The 25,774-nt window shown below is 43.5% G+C and overlaps 1 protein-coding gene across 2 annotated transcripts in view; it reads right to left on the bottom strand.

Annotated features, from left to right (window-relative positions):
* REV3L (REV3 like, DNA directed polymerase zeta catalytic subunit) overlaps window positions 1–25,774 on the bottom strand; it is a 954,247-nt gene that overhangs the window by 451,711 nt on the left and 476,762 nt on the right. For both annotated transcript variants that reach the window (XM_078649145.1, XM_078649144.1), the window contains exon 12: window positions 4,389–4,528. In XM_078649145.1, the coding sequence (XP_078505271.1) occupies window positions 4,389–4,528 (140 nt within the window). The remainder of the gene's footprint in view (window positions 1–4,388; window positions 4,529–25,774) is intronic.

Raw genomic sequence — 25,774 nt, 5'->3', positions numbered from 1 at the left:
CTTTTAATTCTCGGTGGAACCCTGCTGGATCTTTATCATGACAGGGAATTAATTTCTTCATCTCTAAGAGTTCCATCTTGGTAACTGGGGTGTAAACAAATACTCGTTGCATTTCACCATCCGCTGTCCTAACTGGGTGTACTTCTCGTAGCGGATGCTGTCTGTCTATGTAAAACGGTTTACTTTCTGGAGGTGAGACATGAACAAAATGTGGGTTCAAAAACGTACTATATTTGTGGCGCTGTTCTAGAATGACACTAATTAAATCGGTACCTAAACCTTTCCATCTATACTGGAGTAACTCGTTCAGGACATCATGTAACGGACCTGGATCAGAATGTTGACCCTCATACAGAGTGATGAGGTGCTGGATCATATACATACCCACCAGTCGCTGCTCGGCTGGGGGCAATTTCAGAAACATTTGTGCCACTATTTCGTTTGGAAAAGTGGTAGAATCAGTAACCCATCGGACTGCTGATCGGGCTAGTTCTTGTTCATGCATGGTACTTAACTCACTATAACCGATTCGTGATTTCAGAATGTGATCGGTAGCTTGAAACACTTGTTCTAGAGAGCCTTGTTCTGGTGCTGGATTATGAAAGACTTTCTTGTGTTCTAGGCGTAAATGTCGGCCTGGAAATCTAGATTTACCTACATACGCTATTCTGGCGGTTTTCTCGTCCTCTACCTCTTCAGTAAAAGAGTCATTTTCTTTCTCGCTTCCTAGAGCTTCACTGCGTTGTGCACGTTATTATTTCTTTACGAATTTTCTTGTACATATGCTCTATACTATTGAGTGTCTTGTGCTTACCCTCGGCTATATTATCACTCCACTTTGTCAGGATTCTCATTTCGGTCGGATCTTTAGTCGGGGAATCTTGTTCCCGTATTAAACAATTGATCAGAAACTTTAATAACATATACTGGGTTTCAGATTTCCTGTGAGACGTCAGCAATACTTTCTGGATCTTGTCCTGTACGAATGAAACGATACATTCTGTCTAGATCTTCTTTCATATCCGGTAGGGTGACCAAATACTCGGACACCTGTCTTATACGTATGGAATATATAACCATACCTTCCTCGCCTGGGACTGGATCATAACAGCATTCAGTAAGAGCTCGCCTGATTTCTGCAACGGACTTAAATTTGGGCGTACGTTGTAACGCACGTTCATGTAACTCGACTGCTCCTAAACGCCTAACTGGCGGCGGGGTACCAGGAGGACCTCCTCCTGCGGCCCCTATACTGGAATCGTCGACTGATACTCTTTGTGCTGGCAGAGTGACTGATGTGGCGGGAAGTTGTACTACGGGCTGAACCGGGGGTACCGTAGCAGGTACTGCAACAGGTGCCCCGGTGACTGGAGGAGCAGGATTTACATTATTTACAGGAGCTGGTGGAACAGGATTTGCATATTCTGGGACTGTGTCGTCCAAATAGGATGAAATAAAAATATCAGCTGCGGTCGGTTTGTGACGTAGCTTGGTCGGAACTAAAGGTGGCGGAAAATTACTGGATGCTTCCGGGGTTGCTTTTGGCAAGCCCTCGGCAAGAAGAGGATACATACCCTTAATGAGGGCATTCCTCTGTCTGTCTGACTGTTCGGTTTTAACTCGTTCACCTATCTCGATTAATTCCCTTTCTTGGGCTCTTTCTAAGGATTCCCTACTTAATTCTGACTTCCTGATTTCTTTTTCGGTTCTTTTATGGGATTCTTTGCGCCATAACTCGATGGCATCTTTCTGTGACTGTCTGGCTTTCTTTTTCCATAATGCTTCTTCTACTCGCATGATGCACTCGGCATCCCACGTACCTGATACGGGCCATCTATACTTTTCTTCTAACTGTTTGGTGTACTCCACCCATAAATCTAGATATAATATGGCACTTATGCCATGCTTTTGATACATAAAATGACCTGGACTGTCCCTAGGCGGGACAGGAACTGCTTCTTCTAACAAACCTTTTCTAGTTTTTAAATGACGTAACTTGGAAAACAAAGGCATGACTGAACTGTAGTCTAGACACAATACAATACACAATAAAACACGATAATTACACCACTTTCATACCACGACATTGAAATACATGGATGACATTTAAAAGATCAGTTCTGACAAAATACTACCTGGAATGCTGAAAACAAAATACAGAATTTCTCGAGAACAGAACGGACTAGAACAGAAACTAGATGCACTGCTAAAACAGTACGAAACTTACCGGTCTCATAAAGAGACACGTCAGGACCCGCATCCACCTAAATGGACACTTCGTGTTGGATCTGTGTACCCCAAACCCACGGACCGGAGACAAATTAATTGACCCTGTCTAGATACTACCCCAGCAACGGTACTCACCGGGCAGCAAGAACGGAAGGCCTCGGACTGGACTGGACTGCTACGACGCCGGACGGACGAACTTCGGACTTCTGTTACGGGTGGGCCTCCGGATACCTCGGACCTTGGACTCTCGGCTTGGGCTCTGGTCGGGACTCGCCGCGTTCCTCCACCGCCTCGTCTGGATGCTGGACCGCAACCTCCGTCTCCTCCGTGGGCCTGAGGGATACTTGAAGCAGAAATATCTGCACGTGGCCGGTATGGTTCCGCCACGGCTGCAGAGGGTCAGGGGGCTTGCGTGGCTTCACCGGCGCGTGGGGAAAGGGCAAGTCCCTATTCGGGCGCCATTATGTGGTAAATAAATAAATAATATCTCTCTTTTTGACTAGATATAACAATAACAGATAGCTCAATAAATAAGAGTCAAGATTCGAGGTAGTAAGAGTTTGCAGGTTTAATACAGCATAAAGGACAGGAACAGGACAACCTGCACAGGACTGGGATGGCAGCGCTGCACCACTCTTTAATAACAATGCACAAGTATATATACTAAAACAATTGCATTACAGTACATACAATAGGCGGAGCAGTGGGTGGGGTGCGTAGCAGTCGCGAAAGATAAGGGTGAAAGTAGGTGTAACAAGAGGCGTGAACATAGACATGTGATGTAAACGTAACAGAATATGTCATAAATGGGGCGGAAACATGGAGGGGGCTACCTAAGGAGCCGGGACCTCTAACCTAATGGTGCGCGCAAACTGACAATGACGTGTTACTAAGGAGAAGCTGGGGGCTATGACTTCTGCGCTGGAAACAGAGACTGAAGTCTGGAGAGTCAGAGCGACATGTACCTAAACACTATCTAGTATCTGATGTTTAGAGAACATGTTGATAGAATCCAAAAGTTATCGGGGTAAAGGCTAACAGATTCTAAGACTGGTGCATGCATTATTCTACATGTAGTGCGTGTTGAGGAATATTAAATGACCATTAATACAGTATTTCTCTTACATGGAGACGTAAAGGCTAGACCATGACGGAAACTATTGATGCGATTCAGTAGCTTAGGAATGCAGAGAAGGAGGGCTGGACTGATAACTAGAATCATAACATACTCTTGGCAGACTGGCAGGCAGAGCCAGGCTGGGGCGGGCACTGTGAGGCAGGAAGTAAGTGAAGGGTCAGGGATACAGGTGGGGGCTGTATCGCTCCTCAGCGAGGGTTCAGGAGACAGGAGCTGAATCTGGTGTCCGGGCCCTTTTCAGGCCTAGAAACGGGGACTTTACAATGAAATAACGTGCACACTGAGAAACGTGGCAACGTAACTTTACATAGGCCTAATACTCGTAGCTTTCACGAGAACTGGAAACTGGCATACTAGAGATGGACACAACTGTAATTGCGTCTTTAATCGATCACGGGGAATACATATGCATATTAATCATGCACATACAACATAGGATGGGGAACACGTAGGGACACAGAACATGGCAAAATTTACTTTTCCACAGAAGTATAGCGAGGCTAGAAGAAAATCCAGGGCAGACTCACAAGGAGGAACCTAAAAGTTCCCACTGAAAGTAGTGCCACAACCATGCAGCAAAAAAAAAAAAAAAAAAAAAAATAAAAGAATAGGACGACGACTAGGAAAATGAATGTCCTAAGTGTGGCCTAAGGGTACAGGCTATAGTCCAGGGAAGATGGATGAGCATCAGGAATCCAAAATGACGAAATTAAAAGTCCTACTAGTTGAAGTAACTGAGAACAAGTCCTAGGCATCATATGAAAAATCTTTTTTTACATACTAAGAAAGATATGCTAGGTCTACTTCAAATAGTAGCAAAGAACTGAAATGTGGCACAAGCACTTATCCATTTTCCTTCACTGTCTCCCAACTTCTTACAATTGCTCTGATCTAACATTAAAAGCATCCGGGCAACATTATATGACAACATGACAATGGCTAATGTTGTGACCCACCAATAATTGCGTTGAAGATATACTTCTTGTACAGAAAGTTGCATGTTTTTTTAAACGGTACCTACCACTGGTTTCATCAGCAGTGCCATCTAATTGAGGTATAGAGAGATTTGTTGAAGGGCAATTGCTCCCACTCCATCCCATTTCATCATCAGATGACGACTCATCTTCAGTTGAACTTCCATTTGTATATTTATCAGGCAATCTAAAAGAAATAAGGGACAGTTAGGGATCACTTTGCAACTAAAAAGAAATTACTTTCCCAGGCCCTTATGACCTCAAACGACTGTGTTCACACATCAATTGGATTTGTCCTAGCAAGTCAGAAGCACACTTGCTAACACATTAGGCCTGCTGAATGCAATAATTTACACTTCACTCCTACAATTTAGTTTGCTTTTAAAATACGTCTGTGACAGTGTCACTGACCAGACAGAAAGTAGTAAATGAAACAACGTAGTACAAACTAAAAAAAATAGTTGAGCTTTTACATTGATGAATGAAAATGTTTTTTTTCACAAACACTGAACACACAGTTACTTCTAGGCATCTGACTAGTACAAGAATACTAGGGCAAAAACTGAAATGCCTTTTCATAGGGTCCTAGAGAAGTCACTGGTTACTGGGCAATATGCTTGGTGGCTCGTGTTGCTGCCCACTACTGCTCCAAGTTGACCAACGTAATATTTACATAGCCAAGGTACTTCTATCAAGCGATTGGCTCTCTAGAAATATCAAAGATGAGCACATATGGTACATTTTAGATGATGATAGGGGGTTAGAAACCTAGATATCATTAGATTAAGAGTTGGTGCATCTTTGAAAACAGGGTCACTTAACTTAAACCTTTCTTATAAAACTCTCTGTGTGAACACACTTGTATACTAGAGGTAGAGAAAAGTGTATCAGGAAAAGTAGGATCAAGCACCAAGAACACATTAAAATCAGACTTTTAGAGAACACCAGTCGGAGCCTCCTCTTCCTTACATTATAGTACAAGGTAAAAAAAAACCAAATGTATGTCCCAAATACATCTTTAGGCTCGCTCTTTCAGCAAACGCCTTTAAAAAGAATGCACTTCTCCTGAACTACAAAAGCATCCATAGCTTTGAAGTGTGAAGGTATGCATCATCTAGCCAGTCATTTTAAAACTATGAGGGATTTAACATTACATAAGTAAATGTACACAAGCGTATGATCTAAAAAGAACACCTAAGGTTCCTAGCACCTTCTCTATCTTAGAACAAATGCTTGCATGTGTAATGCTCCCACGTGATAAGCACTAAGAATCTGATTAGAATGGAGTCCTATTGACATTGCTACCTAAAATGAGAGAATATTTGGAGGTAGAGTCTAAAAGGGTTTTATTCGCTGTTATTTTCCAATGAAGCAGACGTGCCAAAGAGAAAGACAGGCCATCTGAGATAATGCCAATGATTTCAGCAAATGGAATTCCAGCAATGTAAACAAAATTCACTCGCCCACCACCCAAACAAAGCAAGATCCCACCCTGGAAGAATACATTCTAGGTGCTTCCAAGGATCCTCGGGAGGGGCTTGTGGTTAAAAAAGTGTCTGGCCATCAGTGTCCATTAGAAAACTGTCTAGCATTCTTCTGGAATTTATTCGGGGTTAGAGGTTGGCTACTGTGCTAGTACCAGCTAGATGTTCCATTAGGTGATGCTTCAAGCTAGCCTGGCTGATGAGGGGTGTTACCCCGAAACTGCTCCCAGGCTGCTTTTCCTGTTCCAGGGGAGGACCTGGCCTGGCAGTTCGTGCTGGACTGTTCCCATGGAGAACAGGGTCAAGACTGATTTGCAGATGGCTGGGCCTAAACTGGAATGGTGTGGCGTGCGAAAAAACGCGATAGTTTTAACACTCATCTGTGACTGGGGGTGAATGTATGATTACTTCAGCATTCCGTCCATCATCTGTTCTTTCTGCAGCTGGAGGTGCAGGGGCCTTTAACCTGTAAGCCATAATTAGGCTGTGGGGGTTTCAGGTTTAAACCTATAATAACTGATAAAACCCCACTGACCGAAAAATAGCCCTCACCGGTGAAAACATATAAACACTGAAAAAACACCTGCACAACCACAAACTAATTGCCATTCAAAGAAAGGAAAAAGAAAGGGAAAGAGTCATTTTGTTCTCACTGAAGGAGTCAATAAAATTTAACTTTGTTATACAAGCTAGCAGTAAGAAAGACTGGCTACCATTATTCTGCGTGAGTTTTGTTCTTTAGGGATGCCACTAAAATATTGTTTCTTCTTCCTTTGACTTTTTTAAGTTTTATGGCCTTTGGTCTAAAGATGCAGGGTTTAGTTTCAGTTTTATGTTTAGTTTAATTATTTTATAAACTGTAGAGAATCAGGACATATCAAACTCACATTTGATATTTTGGCTGCATTTAATTCTTTCACTGATAGGTAAAATGGCCAGTTTCATAAAAATCTTTCCTAATATGTGTCATCACGTTTACCCACAGAGAATGAGTAAAAACCCTTAATACATCAGACCATAGTTTCTAGTGGTCTGTATTGATAGTAGGTAAATTGCCAACACCTCAGGCTTTAAACATTAAATGCAAGATATAGTGACAAGTATATATATATATATATATATATCACCAAGCATCTGGGATAGTGGTGAAAACGTGACACCAGACTTTTGGAAAACATGGAACGCAGTGTCACTTGTTATGCTCTGCAAAAAAGGATCTTTCCAAGTTCAACAAAGATTGGAGTGATATTGTTTGTATTTGTAGTGATTCAGCTACGTATATAAAACATTTGTGTGATGACCTGACAAAGTTGATACCCGAGCTGAATTGATTCCCTGTAGGAGATCCTTGCCACTTGTTAGATGGTATGCTGAAAGCATCTTTACAATATTCTGAGTTAATGAGGGATGCTATTAACTTTTTTGTCCATTCTGGTGCACTGTTTTCTTATGCCCAGGAAATAAAATGCAAATATTTATCATTTCGTACTTTATATGGCATCAAAGAAAGAGTCATCCCAACTGTGTCCTTTAGCTGACGGTTCTCAACCCAACGGGCTATGAATACTGAGAGGGCCTTTTCACATAAGTTTACATGGGAAGGAAAGCACGAGCGCACATGACCAAAGACTCACTGAAGAAGTATTGTATGGTGTACTACAATAAGATTGAATTTGCAAAAATCTCTTTGGACCTCATATACACTATACGTACACTGTCTATATACCATGTTCTTTCAGTGCAGAAAGCAAGCAATGATACAAGCAAAACGTTCCATAAACACCGGAGAAACACTTTTTCTGTTGTTTTTAGTGGCGTGAAAATGTGTAACCACTGATAACTGTTTTTTAAGATATTGAAAACACTGAAAAAACCCCACCAGAATTTACCAAAAATAGAAACTGAAACCAGGACAGACTAGCCATAATGCTTAAGTTTTTATGGTGGTGTTTGCCCTTACTGTTTGGGGGCACCCACAATCGCCACCGGGCTTTGGACAGTGGCTTAAATCTGTTATATGTCTAGATGCTCTGCAGCTGGAAAGATTGTATCAAAGGTTCAGGAAAGGGGGTAATCTTCCTTAGTCAATAGGATGGACACTAAACAAGCAGATTCCGGGACCCCAAATGATGTTGAGGAAGGTAAAAACCGGACACCATATGAGCACAAGGAGGGTTGTCGACAGAGCAGGCCCATCCTTCTCTATGCCTGGAGGAATAGCAGCTACTTGAACTGAAAGTTGGCATGCCTCTCCTTGGAAGTTAGACAGGAGTGAGCTTGCAGCTCTAGGGCAGTGTGATTTTATCAAATTGTACACATGCTTGTCCTTCCAAGCAGCCCAATACATTAGGTCATTCCTCATTGCAGGTGCAGTGCAGGTTTCGCCTGAGGCAAGTGAATCTTCCTTTTCTCAACAAGGCAAGGAGTAAGGGGAGTCCATGGTTGCTTCCGGATTTAGGTCCACTGAGGAAGAAGAATAGCAAGCACACAGTAGTTCCACTGCTAGCTGTTTCTCACCTCTCCTGTTGGTATTGCACAGCCCTCTGTGGTGTTAAGCTAAAATGATGAACAAGTGCAGACTGAAGGAGCCAGCATTCATACTACTAAGGTGGCCAAGGAGGCTGCCTTCAGCCAAAGAGGGAGGCTGGTAGTTTAAAAAAGTTCTAAGACTCCTGAAACAATGGAGAAGCATCTTTTTTGCAGTTGCTAGTCAGTTTTCACTGTTTTCCAGGTCTGTGGCTACCGTGAAACCAGGTTAATCTTTTTGAGGTACGGATGTGCAGTGTCTATTAGATCTCATTGTCCAGTGATGCAGCCACAACAAAGGAATTGAGGAATGAGTGGGTTTTACTATAGCAGAGAAAGGAAATGCTTACTTATCTTTAAGAGTAGTTTGCAGATTGGCACATGTTCTAGATTCACATGATGTGCATTGTTCCACAATGTAGTAGTTGGGCCACCAATTATCTTCATGTTCTTTTTGGGCATAGTTTACCTGTGCTGTAGGAAGCTGGCTCTGTATATACTATACCAAAATGAGGTATAGCGTGCACAGATTCCAGTGGAGCACCAAAGGTAGGCAGAGGTAAAAGTAGATAGCATCTCACTCTCTATTAGTGGTAGTGCGGGTGAGCAGTAAGGCTTTATCAGATGGTAGTGTTGAGCATGTGTTGTACACATTTAATTAGCAAATGATGTCACACACTCAAAGACTGAACTCAGACAAATTTTGTTTGTATAAAAATATCATTACTTTATCTTATTTCTAGAACCAAGCCAAACCTGGCACAGGTAAGTGTATTTGATTATTTTCAAGGCAGGGTGAACAATACAAGCAAGCTGAATGGAAATGACTGTTACAGGTTTGCAAATGCTTTGAATACAGTGGAAATGACTGTTAGATTACTTTGAATTACTTTGCAGATTACTTTGCGCAACAGTAGGGAAGGTGTTGGAATAGTAAATTATATTATTCCTTAGGTTAGAGCGCCCCCTACAGCAAGTCAATCTAATGACTTGCGATGTAAAGGAATCGCGTTCTAACAACGTGGTCGTTGTAACAACTGTGTTGTAAAAGGAAAGCGATGTGATGGCAGCGTTGTCAACGCTGTTTCCCCACTAGGGCAGCCGGGTGCAGAGTGCTGAGGCCCAATGTTATCCAATGGGGATAGGGGACCTCCGGTTGGTGGCTGCTCTCGAGCAGGTCACACGATTGTGAGAGCAAAGCTCCTGGTGTTAGGCTCAGGGCAAAGGGGGATCCAAGTTAGCACACAAGGTGCACCCACAACGGTGCAGGGGCGGCTGGGTGTAGGGTGCTGTTTCGGTTTCGGGTGCCCTGTTGTTTTCAATGGGGATTCTTGGTTTTGGTTTTTAGCTGCAGGCTCGGGCCAGGAAGACTTCCGGGAGGAACCAACAGCTGGGCTGGTAAGTTGGTGGGCTCGGGGACATAGGTGCAGCTCTGGTTCTTTTCTCTAGGGCACAGGGCGGCTGGATGCAGGGGTGTCTTTGGAGGTCGGATTTCTCCTTACCAGGCCACTTGCAGTTGGGAGAAGTCTCCTTGCAGAGGCCGCAGGCGAAGTCAGGGAGTCCAGGAGAGGTCAACCCATGGTGGACTCGGACTCTGGAGCACTGGGGTACCTCGCTGGGACTGGTGGACCACTGGGACTCAGGCCGTAGGCTTCGGGTGCAGTGGTGGTTCCAAGAGGTCGGGTTTGTTTGTCCTCAGCAGGCTTGGAGTCTTTCTTGTCTGTTTCTTTTGAACAGAGATACTGTTCACAGGAGATCCGGTCTTTGTTGAAACCAGTCAATCCTCCCAGGGGTTTTGGAGGTTGCTGGCTGCAGGAAAAGGCAACTTTTGGCGCAGGATCTCTGGAAACTGCAGTCTCCTTTGCTGGGAGTCTCCTTTCGTCCTTGGTTGCGTGAATCTGTCTTCTTGCTTCAGGGCTGCCCCCTAATACTGTATTTAGGGGGCGTTTTAGGGGTCTCGATGTCAGTAGCCAATGGGCTACTGACCTAAGGGTGGCTACACCCTTGGTGTGCTCAACCGATGTGGGGGAGGGGGCACATCCTAATCCTTATTGGGGAGTGCCTGCCATCTGCAAGAGTGGGCTTCACCTCGCCTCCCCCACCTGAGGGGTTGGGTTGGCAGAGGTGGCACACCTTCTGAGCTGGCTAATTTTTCCCGCCTGTCTTTCCGCCGAAAAGGAGGGGAGAAAGAAAGGGGGCCTGCTCCTGATAGCAGGAGAGGCTGGGGGTTGCACTACGAAGGTGGCAAGTCCTTTGAAGTTCCCCTGCCACAGATGACTCTTCCTGGCCTGGGGAAGGTGTGAACACCTCCACCCACAAAAGGCTTTGTTTCTGGGCTCACGGAGCGAAGGCTCCCAACCAGGGGTCCAGAAACATGTCTAGTGGTGGCAGGCTGATGTGTACCAGTCAGGGAACCCACCAGAGGCTGGTCGTTTTTCAGGGGGCATCTCTAAGATGCCCTCAGAGTGCATTTTTTATTGAATCCCACACTGGCATCAGTGTGGGTTTAATGTGCTGAGAAGTTTGATACCAAACTTCCCAGTTTTCAGTAAAGCCATTATGGTGCGGTGGAGTTCGCAATGACAAACTCCCAGCACCATACACTCTTAATGGCATTACTGCACTTACAATGTCTAAGAATTGGCTTAGACACTGTAGGGGTACAGGGCTCATGCACTTGTAACCTCACCACTGGGATAATGCACCCAGCTAGAGGGATGGCTGACCTATGCCAGGGCAGTGGTGGGTTGTAGCCATGGCAAACAGTACTTTGGGGGAGGGAGGGAGGGAGGGAGGAGGGAGGGGGGAGGGAGGGGGGAGGGGGGGGAGAGGGAGAGAGTGAGAGAGGGAGAGTGCGAGAGAGTGAGAGAGAGTGAGAGAAAGTGAGAGAGTGAGAGAGTGAGAGAGAGAGTGAGAGAGTGAGAGTGAGAGTGAGAGTGAGAGAGAGTGAGTGAGAGTGAGAGTGAGAGAGAAAGAGAGAGAGAGAAAGAGAGACATAGAAAAAAAGAGAAGTGCCCTTGGTGCCCTGCTCTACGTCAGATCAGCTTCCCAATGCATCAATAACAGATATCGGGGTTAGGCTGTCACAAGGTACAGCACAGAGGGTACTCCCACTATGTTCTATATAGGGTAGGTTGCATTACATACAGTGGCTGCTGGTAGGGGACAGGGTTGGGGGCAGGGGGGGGATATAAAAACAAAAAAGCAAAAAAGGAAAATGCTACTTACCAGTATGCATCTGTTCTTGGCATGGAGCCCGCTTGTTGTGGAGTTGGTAGGAAGCCCCCTATGCCCACTGGTTTCCTGGTGGGTGTCATGCCTCTCTTAAAAGTTTCCCTAAGCTGTAAGGCCCCTACTGCTTTAGCCATTTCATGGTCTTTTCCTTTGCTATAGTTACTCATCTATAGTTATTCCAAACAGGTTCTCCCCTGTGATCAGCATTTCTGTAATGGCAGCTTGGACTTCTTGTTTGAAGCCCAATACATTTAGCAATGGGTGCCTCTGAAGAATCGTTCCCGTGCACATTTGTCTGCAGGCTGGATCCGCGCATTAAGGGCTGATTTCAGATATATATTCAATATGGTTTTGCTTACCTAGATGATGACTTTAGACCCTCTTAGGTCGAACACTACCAGACAGGCCAGTTGTTTGGTTGCGAAAAGACTTCTTGCGGCCGTTCTAAAAGCTTTCTTAGGAATGCAATCCGCCCTGCTCATCATTGGCTTTGTGGTTTGTAACTCACATTTGTTTGCTTTTGATTTGCTGGCTTTATTTGTTTTAGGTTATCCAGCATGTCTTTGTCCCTCCTGTGGAGCATAGCCTGTATTCGCGTATTCTGACACAAGCACCTTCTGTAAACAGGCCTTTAAATTAGTCCTCATAGTGTCACATTTGCTGTGCATTCAAAGATAGGAATCAAATGTCAGGATCTGTTGTCCGAGGGAGCTTGGTGTTTACTTTTCTTTCATGGACTTCAAAGTGAAAGGATTTACGTGACAATCTAACCAAATAATTGGGGTGGGAAAGGAAATGTATTTTTCTAGCTCACAACAAAATGTAATTCTCTGTAAATGAACTGTGCAAATATGTCAGAATACATTGGAATTGGGAAACCACAAGTTAAGAACATTTTTTTCGTAACTCTGAAGTGTGGCAGAAGGAATGTGTAACTTACCCAGTAAGTATCTATTTGTAGGGTGTAGTGCCATAGATTCTTAGGCTTACCATTACCCCTGCCAACTAGTGTTGGGCTTGAATGTTTGAAACTTGTTTTCTTCAAATAAGTTCTTCTAGTCACAAGTTATAATAACTCCCCCTATAATCCGTGCTAAGCATGTTCATTTGCTCATTTTCTAGATTGTTTTTAACTCATCAGGTGAGCTTTAGGATAAGAGCAACATAGTGACAGAAAATATGAGCATGTGAGTGAATAGTAGCAAAATGTAAAATGTTACAGGGTAAGAGCTTACATCAACCAGTAGCTGCCGGGGAGGAGAGTGAGTGCATATGAATCGATGGCACCACATGCTATGAATAGATGCTTGCAGGGTAAGTAACATAGTCCATCGTTGGATGTGTTTGCCGTAGATACAAATGCTTAGCATCAAACGTAAAGCAGTGCTCTCCAAAAGTCGTGGTTAGCTAGTGGTTGATGTACGTGTTTGAAAAAGTGTTCTTAATACAGTTTAACCCACTCTAGCTTGTTGATTAGCTAAGACATCAACCCAATGTTCTGTGAATGCATGCAGGTGATTCCAGTGAAGCTGGTTTACAAACATCTGCGATAGGATATTTCATAAAAAGGCCATTGAGGCTTCTTTTTGCGTGTGGAGTGAGCTCTTGGAGTTATGTTAGTAGGCTTTTTGCTTTGCGGTAACAAGTCTGAATACATCTAACTATTCAGCTGGCATTTCCTGCTTTGGCTATTGGAGAACCCTGCTGTCGCTTTGCAAATGCAACAAAGAGTTGCTGCATTTTGCGAAAAGATTTAGTTCTTTGTATGTATTTCCTTTCTTTTTTTTTTCCTGCAGACCAAATGTTACATTATCCCCTGTCATGTTAAGCGCTCTGATACCCATTAGGGTCATGTTCAAGCTATACAAAACTATATAAGTAAATAAGTAATACATTAATTCCCTTTTAACATATAATGTGTGTAGCACTCTTTTTGGTATTACATCTGGTTTGGGTAAGAAAACAGGCGGAATGACTCTTTTTAGTCCTTCCATAAATGCTTTAATCACTGGAATTTTAAAAAGTGACATGATGTCTGTCTTGCACGTAACACGTAAAGCCGCTACATGCAATCTGATTGCTATATAAACAAGTCCTGCTTGCTGTAGATGGAAGAGAAAACCAATGATGTCTTGCACTGTTGGTGATAGTGGTTGGATTTGTTCATTTAACCACTTGGCTGCTAAGGGGTTTTCCCCTCCTGTGCTGCAGATTTATGAATCCCATTATACATGACGAGTTGACCTTGTCATGAGCACAGCTCCAGTGTACCTCATGACGAGTTCACCTTGTCATTAGCATGCAAGTGGTTAAACAGTAATGCACAAATCTTTTCCATTTTGTAGCATAACATTCTCATGTAGTTGGTCTACATGCTTGTTTGAGAATATCCATGCATTCCTGTGATAGATTAAGGTGCCCAAATTCTAAAATCTCAGGACAGGAACCTGATCGCTAGATTCAGCTGTGTGGGATTTTTGGTACGTTAGTCCTTGGTCCAGAGTTATAAGATGTGACTAGAGAGGTAACTTCTTGTGTAGCACTACTGATAGTTGTAGTAGGGTTGCAAACCATGCTTGTTCTGCCCATGTTGGGACTATTAGGATTAGTGTGAGGGATGTTTGCACCACGTATGGAATTAGTGGGAGGTGGGAATAAGCGTAAGCAAATATCCCAGAGCAATTGATCCAGAGGGCATTGCCTTTGGAGTGGGGGTGAGTAAACCTGGAGGGGAAGTTTTGACATTTTGCGTTAAATTGTGTCGCAAATAGGTCTATCTCTGGGGTTCCCCAACGTTTGAAATACGAATGCAGAAGTGTTGTGTCTATTTCACACTCATACACCTGTTGATGTGTTCTGCTAAGCATCTCTGCGAAATCGTTGTCCACTCCTGGTAGGTATTCTGCTAGGAGGTGGATTTTGCGATGTATGGCCCAATACCACATGCGCACGGCTAGGAGGTAGAGCTGCAATGAGTATGTTACTCCTCCCCCGTTTTTATATATAATGCATTGCAAGCATGTTATCTGTACGTATTAGGACTACTTTGTTGTAAAGATGAAAAAGCTTTTAGAGCTAGATAAAATGCTAGAGGCTCCAGATGTTGACCGTAGACCATGTACTGTGAGGTTCTGCATATGTGCTCCCCAACCTTGAAGGGATGCATATATGGCAATGGTGACTTGCAGAATTGGGGATTTGACAGGGCCGACCCTGCAACAGATTGTTGCTGTTCCACCACTGCAGCGAGCGATGGGTCACTGGCCCTACCAACACTAGATCTTGTAGATACCCCTCCGCATGAGACCATTGTGATTGAAGAGTACACTGAAGGGGATGCATATGTAGTCGAGCGTTTGGTACTATGGATATGCATGATGCCATCATTCTTAGAAAGCTCATGACTGTTTTACATTGACTTGACGCTGTGGTTGAAAATGAGTTAATGCAAGCTGGAACTTTTGTACCTTTTCAGAACTGGGAAAGGCTTTGGCTTAGACAGAGTTTATTATTGCTCCAAGGAACGATTGCATTAGCAAAGGTTGGTGGTGAGACCTTGCTATACGGAGTGTAAATCCTAATTTGTGAGGCAGGTTGATTAACTGTTGTGTGTCCTGCAGACATTGGTACTTGGTAAGAATTTTGATGAGCCATCATCTAGATAGGGGAAAACATGTATACCCCCCCAAAAGCTTTTGATGAATACTCTTGGAGCTGTAGTTACTCCGAATTAACATCGTGAACTGGTCATGCTGTCCGTTGATTTGAAAACGGAGATAGCAACGCTGTGCTAGATGTATGGGAATATGGAAATAAGCATCTTTGAGGTCTAAGGCTGTCATGATATATCCTTGCTGTAGCAATGGTATCACATCTTGTAGCGTGACCATGTTAAAGTGTTATGAGGACATGTAACTGTTGAGTGGCCTGAGGTCTAGAATAGGCCTTAACGTCCTGTTCATCTTGAGAATGAGGCAGTATAGTGAATATACTCCATGTCCTACGTGTTACTTTGGGACTATTTCTATAGCTCCTTTTTGAAGAAGAGCTTGAACCTCCTCTTGGAGGAGTGTAACATGTTCTGGTGACATATTTTGTGTCTGTGGTGGCATTGTGGGTGGTGCATTTGTGAGGTCTAGACAATACCAGGATTTGATGATAGATAGAAACCATTGATCGGTGTTGATTTGGAGCCATTGTTGGTGGTACTGCTGTAGCAGTCCCCCTACCAGTGTTTTATGCTGAGAGGGAGACTTAGGTGGTCACAGTTTAGTGGGTGTGGTGGATTTTCAGGTGGAACCAGGACCTCTTCCTCAATTCTTTTTATAGTGTGACCACCTATAGTAGGTTTCTCTGAGGTATTAAGCCAGATTAGCCTTGTAATATTTTCTCATTACCTGAATCGACTGATGTACAGGTCTTGCTGCCTCTCTATACTGCCCCCTCAGAAAGGAACTTCTATGCAGGAATATTTGCAGGGCACCCATGGCTTCAGCTGTATCCATCTTTTTTTAGTTTTTCTAGATTGTCATCCACTTGTGGCCCAAATAGATTTTGGCCATCAAACCATAGGTTTAAACAATGTTGTTGCACATTGGGCTTAAAGCCCAAGACCCTTAGTCATGCAAGACGCCTAATGAGAATACTAGTGTTTATTTCTCTTGCACGGCTATCAGCAGAATACATTGCGCATTTTATAGTGGCATTTGATATGATTCTACCTTCTGCTACCAACTGAGTCCCCTCTTGACAATATTATTATTCTGGGGAGTGATGCAGTAGCTTCTGCATCTCATCCCATTAGGCTCCATTATAACGGAACGTAATCCCACAGAATTGGCGATACGTAGGCGATTAGCTGCTTTCGCAGCAACACGTTTCTCTGCTGCATCACATTTTTGCTTCCCTTATCTGTGGGCGGGGCATCTCCAGTGCTCTGTGAGTTTGCTCTTTTTCTAGCATTGTGTACCACTAATGCGTCAGGGTGAGCTTGTCCCCTGATATATGCCCGGTCTGATGGACACGCTTTTTATTTTTTGTCCACCCTAGGAGTTATAACCCTGGGCTTTACTGGCTTTTTAAATATTTCCTGTGTGGATTTAAGCACGCCTATTAACTTAGGACGGGATTGCACTGTTCTGTGCGACTTATTTAGTGCCTCCACAACAAAATCCTCCTCATCCTCTAAAGTGTGAAGATCCACTTTATGGTAGTGAACTGCTGTGATATACTTCATGATATGATGTGGCAACATCGAGTGGTGAGGGGTTTGCGGGGCAGGATATTCAGATCGGTATCATCCGCCGGATCTACATCATGTTGATACCATGGATCTTGTATATTATCTGGGTCATATGGTAAATCATCTCCTGTACCAATGTCATCCTGTAATGACTAAGGGTGATATGTGGTTATTCGGAAGGTGGGTGCTCGGGTGACTGCGTATGTACTGGGGATATTGCCAGTAGTTGTAATATTGGCATTGTAATAGAGCAGGAGGAGATAGAGGCCTAAAGGGAAGTGGAGGAGGAGCAGTAGGAGGAAAAAGAATAAGGCTAGTGCCCCTGTCCTTTCTTTTCTTTTTTTGGGAGCCTAGAGTGTATATGGCTCCATGATTTCCTCTTCAAATGTTTTCTTTCTCGTTGGAAGTGTGTCAGATATAGTTGGGGGCAGCTTTGCCCATACTTTCACAGTGTCTCTATGAGTAAACAACGTTTTTTTTCCTTTGTGCAGTTTATCTTGAAGTTTCTCAAGAAATGGTTGAATAGGCTGTTTGGGCTCCAATGCCGTCTTTGTGTGCTTCGACATCGAAAGTATTTTCACCACCGACACGGTTTTGACCCAGATGATGGTTTCGGAAAGTGATGTTTCGGTGCCAAGGGAATCTTTTGGTGTTTCGGCATCGAAAGTGGTTCTGGATCCGATGATGGGGGGTTTCGTTTCCAACGGCTTGTGGTGCTTCTAAAGTGGATGGTCAGTTGTTTTCAGTACCGGCAACGAGTAGACTTTCAGGGCTTTGAACATTTCAACGCTAATTTAGTGTTTTACAGGCAGAGGGACTTGGGTCTGCTCCGGGGCCTGTTTTCTGAGACCAACATGACCCGAGGACAGTGGGGTTCTGGAAGCCACATTAGCTGTTTTTGCTGGGATATGGGCAGCTTTCACCGGAGTACTCACGTGCCATTGTGTGGAAGAATCCAGGTCGGAGCTCTCATCACTGCTAGCCGGCAGTATAGGGAAGTCCGTTGACCACGCCTGTGCCTCTGTGTCCTTTGTTGCGTGTTGCGGCTCTGCCAACTGCTCTCCGAAAATATCAGGCGCTTCTTCGGTATGCTGTGTCTGCATAGTGGGGTGGGCTCAATAATGTTCTCTTTGCTGCTAAAGCGTCTTCTTCGATGGAAAAGCCAGTAATGCCTCACACTACACTTCGTCGTGTTCCAGGGACAAAGAGATTACACGACTTGTGCTGGTCCTGCCTGGAATACTTGGTGTGACACTTAGGACAGAAGCTAAAGGGTGTCTATTCCATCCCTTGTTGTCGCAGAGTATATGGAGTTTGTTGCCGTTGGAGTTGGTATCTAAAAGGACAATGATGTGTCAAAACTGGGCTCGAGCGCAGGTGGGCAGATCGAAAATTTTAAGTAACACTTGTTGGTGTAGTGATGTCAAGGTCCTGTCGACAGTTGAAAAAGAACGGATCGCTGGAAGGGCCTCGAGGCAGGAATCAAGCTTCTGCAATGGAGCTCCGAGATGGATGTCTGAACCAGATGGTGGAAAAAAACAAACAAAGGAGCCTATGAACATGCACAACACATACTATAGGAGTCATTATACTTCCTGACTCGAAGAACTTCTCCGAAGAAAACCTAGTTGCAAACAACCAAGCCCAACACTAGATGGCAGGAGTATGCTAAGCATATGTATCTATGGCCAACACATGCTACAAATACAATTTGTTTTCTACAATCAAAACAAATATACTAGGTGATGCCATTTTCACCCCCTATCGTTTGTGTGGTGTTTAGTTTTATCAGTAAAACTGTACATGCAAATTTAATGGTAATTCCAATTAAAAATGTGTTGTTTGTAATGGCAATGTGATACCACACCAACCATACAACACTCTCCTCTACTCTAGGTCGCTCCACTCTAGGCTACTTCACTTCACTCTTACTTTATGCCACTCTACAACACCCCATGACAGTCCACTCAACACTCTATGCCACTCTTCAATCGAACACCTTACTCCACTTTACACCACGCCACTCCAATCCAATCCATTTTAGAACACTTTACTCCACTCTACGCTACTCTACCACACGCCACTCTATGATACTCTATTATATGACATCTACTCCACCCAAAATCACTATTCTCTATGACACTCTGCCACTTCATGCCTCCTCACGAAACTCAACTATATTCCACTACATGCTACTCCACACCATTCCACTATACTTCACTCAATGCCACTCCACTGTACTCTACGAACCTTTATTCCACTCTACGACGCTCAATGCTATGCCACTTTACTCAATTCCACAACACTTTACTCTATGCCCCTCCACGAGATTACACTGCACCATGCTACTGTTAGCCAATCTATGCCACTCCACTCAATGTAATTTCTGCTAAGCCATTCCAAGACCCTCCATTCTACAATACTCTACTGTTTGGCATTCCAATCTACACCCCTCCATTCCAAGTCACTCCACTCAATTCTGCAACACTTTACTCTTCTCAATGCTGCACCAGTCTATTGTGCAACACTCTATTCTGCAACCGTTTACTCTACTGTACGCTGCATCACTCAACTCTGCAACAGTTCACTCCACTCTACCTACTGGCTTTGCCCAAGCCTGTCACATTGGTTTGGAAGATGTTGCATTACCGCCTCTATCGCCTTCAATTGTTGGTGACCACATCAGTTTAGGATTTGCTAAATGCCACTATGCTGCAACTAACCTCACCATTTTTCTTCCCATCATTTCTGTTGTCTTACTCTCCTTTTCTGGAAGTGATACTGTAGACAAAGGGGCACTGGCTCTCTTTCTCGCAGTGGAGAGTTTAAGAGTCTGCTGGAGCATTACTTTAAATGTATGGTGGATCTCTTGTGGAGTGCTTACATTTTTTCTCCACTCTACATGGGTATGGTTTGGAAGAGGATGGGTCATTAAAAGCTACCATGCCCTGATCTATGACACTTGGCAGCACAAGCAGATACAGGTTTTTATTTTTGAGCAGGGAGCTAAGGCTCTAGAACGAAACAGTATTTGGTCTACCTTTCCTTTAATTGTACCCGGGTAGTGTTAGTGTTAGCTTTCCCTTTTATCCCTGCTTCGTACACAAAGATATCATAAGATGGTGATGGTCGAGAGAGGTAGGACTCAATCACTCCTTTGGTAATTAATGTCCAAATCCAGCTTCCCTTTTACATAACTTGCTGTTACACTCAGTCAAGTGATGGCACGTGCAAACCGTGAATCTGAATCCATTGCGGAGGCGGTTAATGAACTTTTTCATTACAGTGTAGCCAGCCTCTCAGCCTGCCTAAGCCAGCCCATTCTTAGGCTGAGCCAGCAGCCCCCAAACCTGCCACAAGCAGAGCGGACCCCGCACTACAGCCTAGCTTTTTGACTGTGCAGGTAACAGCGCTACGGCTTGACAGCTAAGGTGCTTTAAATGCGTGAGGTTGTAGATCAGTGAGATGATGTGGACCACCACACTGAAATGCGTTAGTCTAACGCCTGATGCGTGGTACTTGGCAGGGCTGTTCAGAGGAGCCTACTGATAGTCTTGCCGTGATGACCTTGAATAATTACTAAACAGATTGTTTTGAATGCAATTAGCCCTTAATTTATTGTTTAAAGTGGGTGATGTGTGAGAGTCTATTATAGACAGTCTGCAGAGAAATGTTTATTTTACATGCAACATCCATAAAAATGTTTTTTAGCTCGAAATAGAACCAAACATAGGAGAAATGGAGTGTGTCACAGATATTATTTGCAGTAATATTAGTGCACTGCTGATGTGTTACAATCTGTAATCTGACACCAGTTAGTGTTGACATTTTATGCTATTATGAGATGAGATAGACATTTTCATGCCCTTACATGTAATTTCGCACCACTTAATATTAAAATCTTATGTTGATATGAAGGAGCTGTTTTCTGGCCTAATTTAACACCATCTAGTGCCGACATCTACGATGAGATGAAATATCTGTTTTGAGGTCTTTTCTTGTTATTCGACACCACTGAGTGCTGACATCATGATGAAAGGAGACGAGCTAACCATTTTCAGATCTAGTAATTTCACGTGACCTAGTGCTGTCATCTTAAGGCAGCAGCCTTACCTCGTGCTATGATTGCTCCTACCTAAATGAGTTTGACATATTTGATATGCTTACCCAAAAGTCGCCATCAAACTAAAATTGCCTTATCTCTACCTTCGCCATACTTTTCATAACACAGCTGTGTTATATCCCTGAATGAACTACACCTCCAACTCCTGTGGATGGAACATGCCTGAACCCGGCATAAAGGAATTCCTTGACGACAAGCCTCTTCCAGAGCTACAACCTCACAGCCACTTTGCGGTCCCTAAAACCTATGATTAGGTAGGTACTGAGCATACATGATTTTCAGAAGCCAGTGAGTGGAGAGTAATGGAGTGTGATAGATGTGTTAGAAAATTCCACTACGGCCATAGTTCTTTGGCAATGGTGTGGTCTGCATAGATTCAGTGGCTTCTTCGATCCTGAATGTAAATTGCTCTAAATGATCAGAGTTGTCTGATCGGTTCATGAATGGAGATTTCGTCTTGCTGGTAGAGGGCAGTATGGAAGTTGCTGGTAGAAAGTTAAAGGGGCTCTGAATAGCTTGACTCGCGTCTTCAGGCTGATTCTCTCGTGAACTGAAATCTAGGGGTGCCCAGTGAGTGACTGGCTGGCCTGGCCCTTCCTTAGACATTCCTGTTTGTTTCACATATTGGTGTGAGTTGTCCTCTTTTTCATACTCATAGAAATTGGCTGAGAAAAGCAGAGTGATGGATGTAATACATAAATCAACACTTTATATCCTCCAATTAGCTTTTCGTTACAAGGCTGTTCAGCTCATCTGTGCGCGTAAAGAACAATTTTCAAATCAGCCATGACCTCACTCCCAATGGAACTTTCTGACCTGAATTACTGAGTCACATTCCGTTTTCGAGAGTAAAATAAAGGTCAAGGAACCAACCACACAAGCTTCCTATCTAGGACAGTGTCATTTTTAAGGCCATCTTCATCATTTACCACTCAAATTACTTTCATATTTCACTATTCTGATTCACCACTAACCCTTAATGGGTTCCGGAGTACACTGCTACTCGCCAAAAAAGTGCTTCAACATCCCATCAAGGGTAACAAGCGCTATATAAATGCAAACCTTTTTCCCTCTTCTATCCCTCCACTATCCTTCTGAATCCAAATACCTGACTAACATATCCACCATACTAATTCACCACTAATCCTTTATGGATTCCGGAGAAGCAGCCACTCATCGAAAAAGCGCTTTGACGCCTCATCAGGGGTAGTAAGCACTATAGCAATGCAATTACAATACAATACAATACAATACAATATTGATAACACACAACACTATCCCTGAAAATTAGATGTAAACACATTTAGAATTTGGTCAATTGCAACAGTCTGCTGTCAGTGACCTGGCCTAGGAGGGCATGAACAAGCTGAAATAAGTTTGGCCCAGGGCCCCCAAAATAGGTTTAACCTAGGGCCTCCAAAATCCTTAAGATGTCCCTGGTAGACTTGATGCCTTTCTTTGGTTAATAGGGCTCGGCTGCAGGGCCAGGGCCAGCTCTAGGGCGGTGTGACCAGTGCCACTGTATTGGGTGCTGACTTCGGGTGGAGACAATGTGTTTCTAGGTAAATTATTTATTTATTTACTCAAAGTTTTATATAGCGCGAACAAGATCCTTACAGATATCAGAGCGCTTCACAAAGACAGGGTGGGGGCAGTAGGAGTGAACAGAGGTAGTGGGAGCAGTGTAGTAGTCACAACATGATAGGATAATAATAACATACATAAAACATATCAATATACAATCAGGTAAACCAGTAATATAAGACGGCACAAGTCATTGATCCCACTACAGAGGTGTTCAGGTACACCTTGGGTGAGTGGAAGGCTTATACCAATGTTTTAGTATAGAGAGAGCACTGAGTGGGGGCATCGGGAGAGTGAGTCAGTGAACCAACGTGTATCATATATTGGTCGGTAGTAAGAAAGTAGCGTAGTAGTGTCCCCATCAAGTAGAAGTATTGTGTCCAAGGACAAGGTGTGCATTGAAACAATGCAATGCTGGGTCTCTGATCCAGCACCTATAAGGTTCAGGAGATCTTGGCCAGAAGGATGGTTTTCACCTCTTTCTTGAAGAGTGCAGTGGAGGAGATACGCCTGGTTTCAGGGGGGAGCGCATTCCAAATCCTGGGTGCCATGCCTGAGAAGGAGCGCTTGTATGTTTTCTCTTTCCGGAATCTACGAGGTTTCAGGAGTAGATTTTTTGAGCTTCTATTGGATCTCGAACCTCCTGATATAGACAACTTTTGAGCGAGGTAGTTGGGTGCATTGTGGTGCACGGCCGCCTGTGTCATAACTGCAATTAATTATTGTTTTAAAAACACCTACTGCGACGTCCCTTGCCTCCAGCAATTTTACATAAAATAATAAAAATGTCAAGATAACTCTCAAGAGTTCTCTCTAGAGGAAGTTTTAATGTAGCGCACAGGGTTAATATGCCTGCTGCAAAGAACGTGCACCATGCAGATCACAAAGTGCATAGAATGAAAATAGATTAGCGTGTTAATACTTTTGTCAGAGAGGTAATTTTGTTAATTGTAGTTTATAAGTTAAAATTATAATACAGAACAGTAAAAGAACTGTCTATAACTGTCATCAAAGAACATCATGCATACTGCAAGGTATAGATTAGAGCGTTAAGCTTCTTTTCCCCAGCCATTCACTATCCTAATGTTGCAAAAAGTGTTAATTTGGGTACAAACAATTCTTATTAAAGAGAACCCCTAACCATGGTATTACATTTTTAATTCTGGATTTGTGCTTCTCCAGACCAAGCACTCACACTATACTCCCTACCAGTATGATGACATGCCACTCCTACACTTTGCTGTCCTCGGTATTAGGTAACATTTCTCCTACACTGAATTACATACCTACGAATGATTGTCTCTGTTTAATGTGTGTGAAATGAAAAGTCCTCTGACACCCTACACTAGTATGAGGTGTGCTACAAAACGAATTAAATTAATCTCAGAGAGAGTGGTAATGGAGACTTGAGGGGCACTGTTAAAGGGTGGTAAGGAAAATCCATGGCGAGGTGGTCATTGGGGGGCACCAACAACCATTATCGCACTAGGGGCCACCAGCTCTAAGGGTGGCCCTGTGCAGGGCAGATTGCATGCTGCTGAGAAAGTTTGTGTTTTAATTGCAGCGTGTGACGGGGGCTGCGATTAACATGAATACTCACCCAATCTGCCCCACAGCCGCACCCAATTAGCAAAATGTATTGAAGGCACTGGCGATACTCCACGTGCATCATGGATGAAAAACACAATGAATGACAACTACAAGAAATCCACAGTTTTGTTGGATTTAGAGTTACTCAAACAAATTTGACATGGAAACGTTTTGGCTTGGAGGGTACAGAGAATTTGCTCTCCAGCTACCTTCACACTATATTAATATCCATACATTATTTTGTGAACTAAATGATATGCCACTGTTTTAATCAGAAGATATGGGAGTATGAACAATACTATGACTGTTACTTATAAAAACTTAAGTAGATTGTATGATGAAAATATAAACAAAACATGCCTATGTCATTTTCCTCAGCACCTGATGCATTAACCAGCTTCCAATCATCCTTTCCATGCAGAACCTCTGTTGCCAGATGCCTGATGTCTTTTTTCCCTCTCCTGTGCAAGTGCACATCACACCGCTGCTGCAATGCATTCTGTGTTCCTGCTGCTCTGTCAGCTATCCAAGAAATACCGTTAGTTTTTGCTGCTGGCAGGTCTGCTGGTCTTGCTACAAATGCTAAGATTACCATGCTGACTTAGGGCCTTATTACGAGTTTGGCGGTGCAGGACCGTCCCATTCCCGCACCACTAAACCTGTGTGAGCACCGCCGGCCAGATTTTGACTTTTTTCGTTACTGTCCCACAACGGTTCCTATAAAAAAAAAACTGCAATGTGAACGCAAAAGCAAATTCCTGCAGGGCATGGACTGCAAAGTCCATGCTGTGCAGGTACTGGGAGGGCATGCACACAGGGGGGTATAACATGTGCCCTCCTTCATGTATCCCCCGGTATGCGATATTGTATAGGCTCCCAACATTTCCCCACCCTGTGAACAGAGCTCCAGTGAGAATCTTTAGTAAAATCTTATAATGGTACCACCGTTGGAATCCTGTGCTTTTCTAAAGCTGAAGTGTACTTGCCTGTGTAACCAATTCATGTCATGGTGTGTGCATCTAGATTGCAAACCTGCCTTAAGATCCATCATGTGGCGCTGTATGAGTGGAAATGCACCATCTTTTCACTTTTTAAGCAAATGTTTGGAGTGACTTTTGCACTGATATTTGTCGCTGCACCCACACGCGCAGTCTGGTCTTGGCAAACCTAGCCTTGGCTGCAGCGCAGACACCTTATACTGCCGGACACAGAGGAAAATAATTAGAGGAAACATTGGTGCCCAGGCAAACAGAAGGTCAGCATAATCAATCTAAAATATGTGTAATCTGGCATATTGAAAACCTATGTCATCTGACTCAAGCCAGTCAAGGGGTGGTTGATGCTATGAATGTGTTTGTCATCCATGTTGTAAGAGACATATACAACAGGGGTGTTTAGGAAAAATCGACAAAAACTCCCTTTAATGTAACAGATGTAACAAGCTGATAATGACAATTATCTTTTGTGAGAGCATGCTTCAACATGGTGACTTGTTTGATTTCTAACAATAACTTTTGACCTTTGTAAAAAGAGGTGCAGTAGCACTGATCGGAATATATCTACTTGCATTGACTGCTGAAAACTTCATTCAAAACACATTTTCAAAAACGTACTATTCTGTAGATCAGACAAAACTCTTGCTTAATGATT

Source organism: Lissotriton helveticus, chromosome 6 (genome assembly GCF_964261635.1).
Source record: "Lissotriton helveticus chromosome 6, aLisHel1.1, whole genome shotgun sequence".
NCBI classification, from domain to species: domain Eukaryota; kingdom Metazoa; phylum Chordata; class Amphibia; order Caudata; family Salamandridae; genus Lissotriton; species Lissotriton helveticus.
Note: the sequence above shows the minus strand (reverse complement) of the source record. Positions and strands in the feature narration are given on the sequence as shown.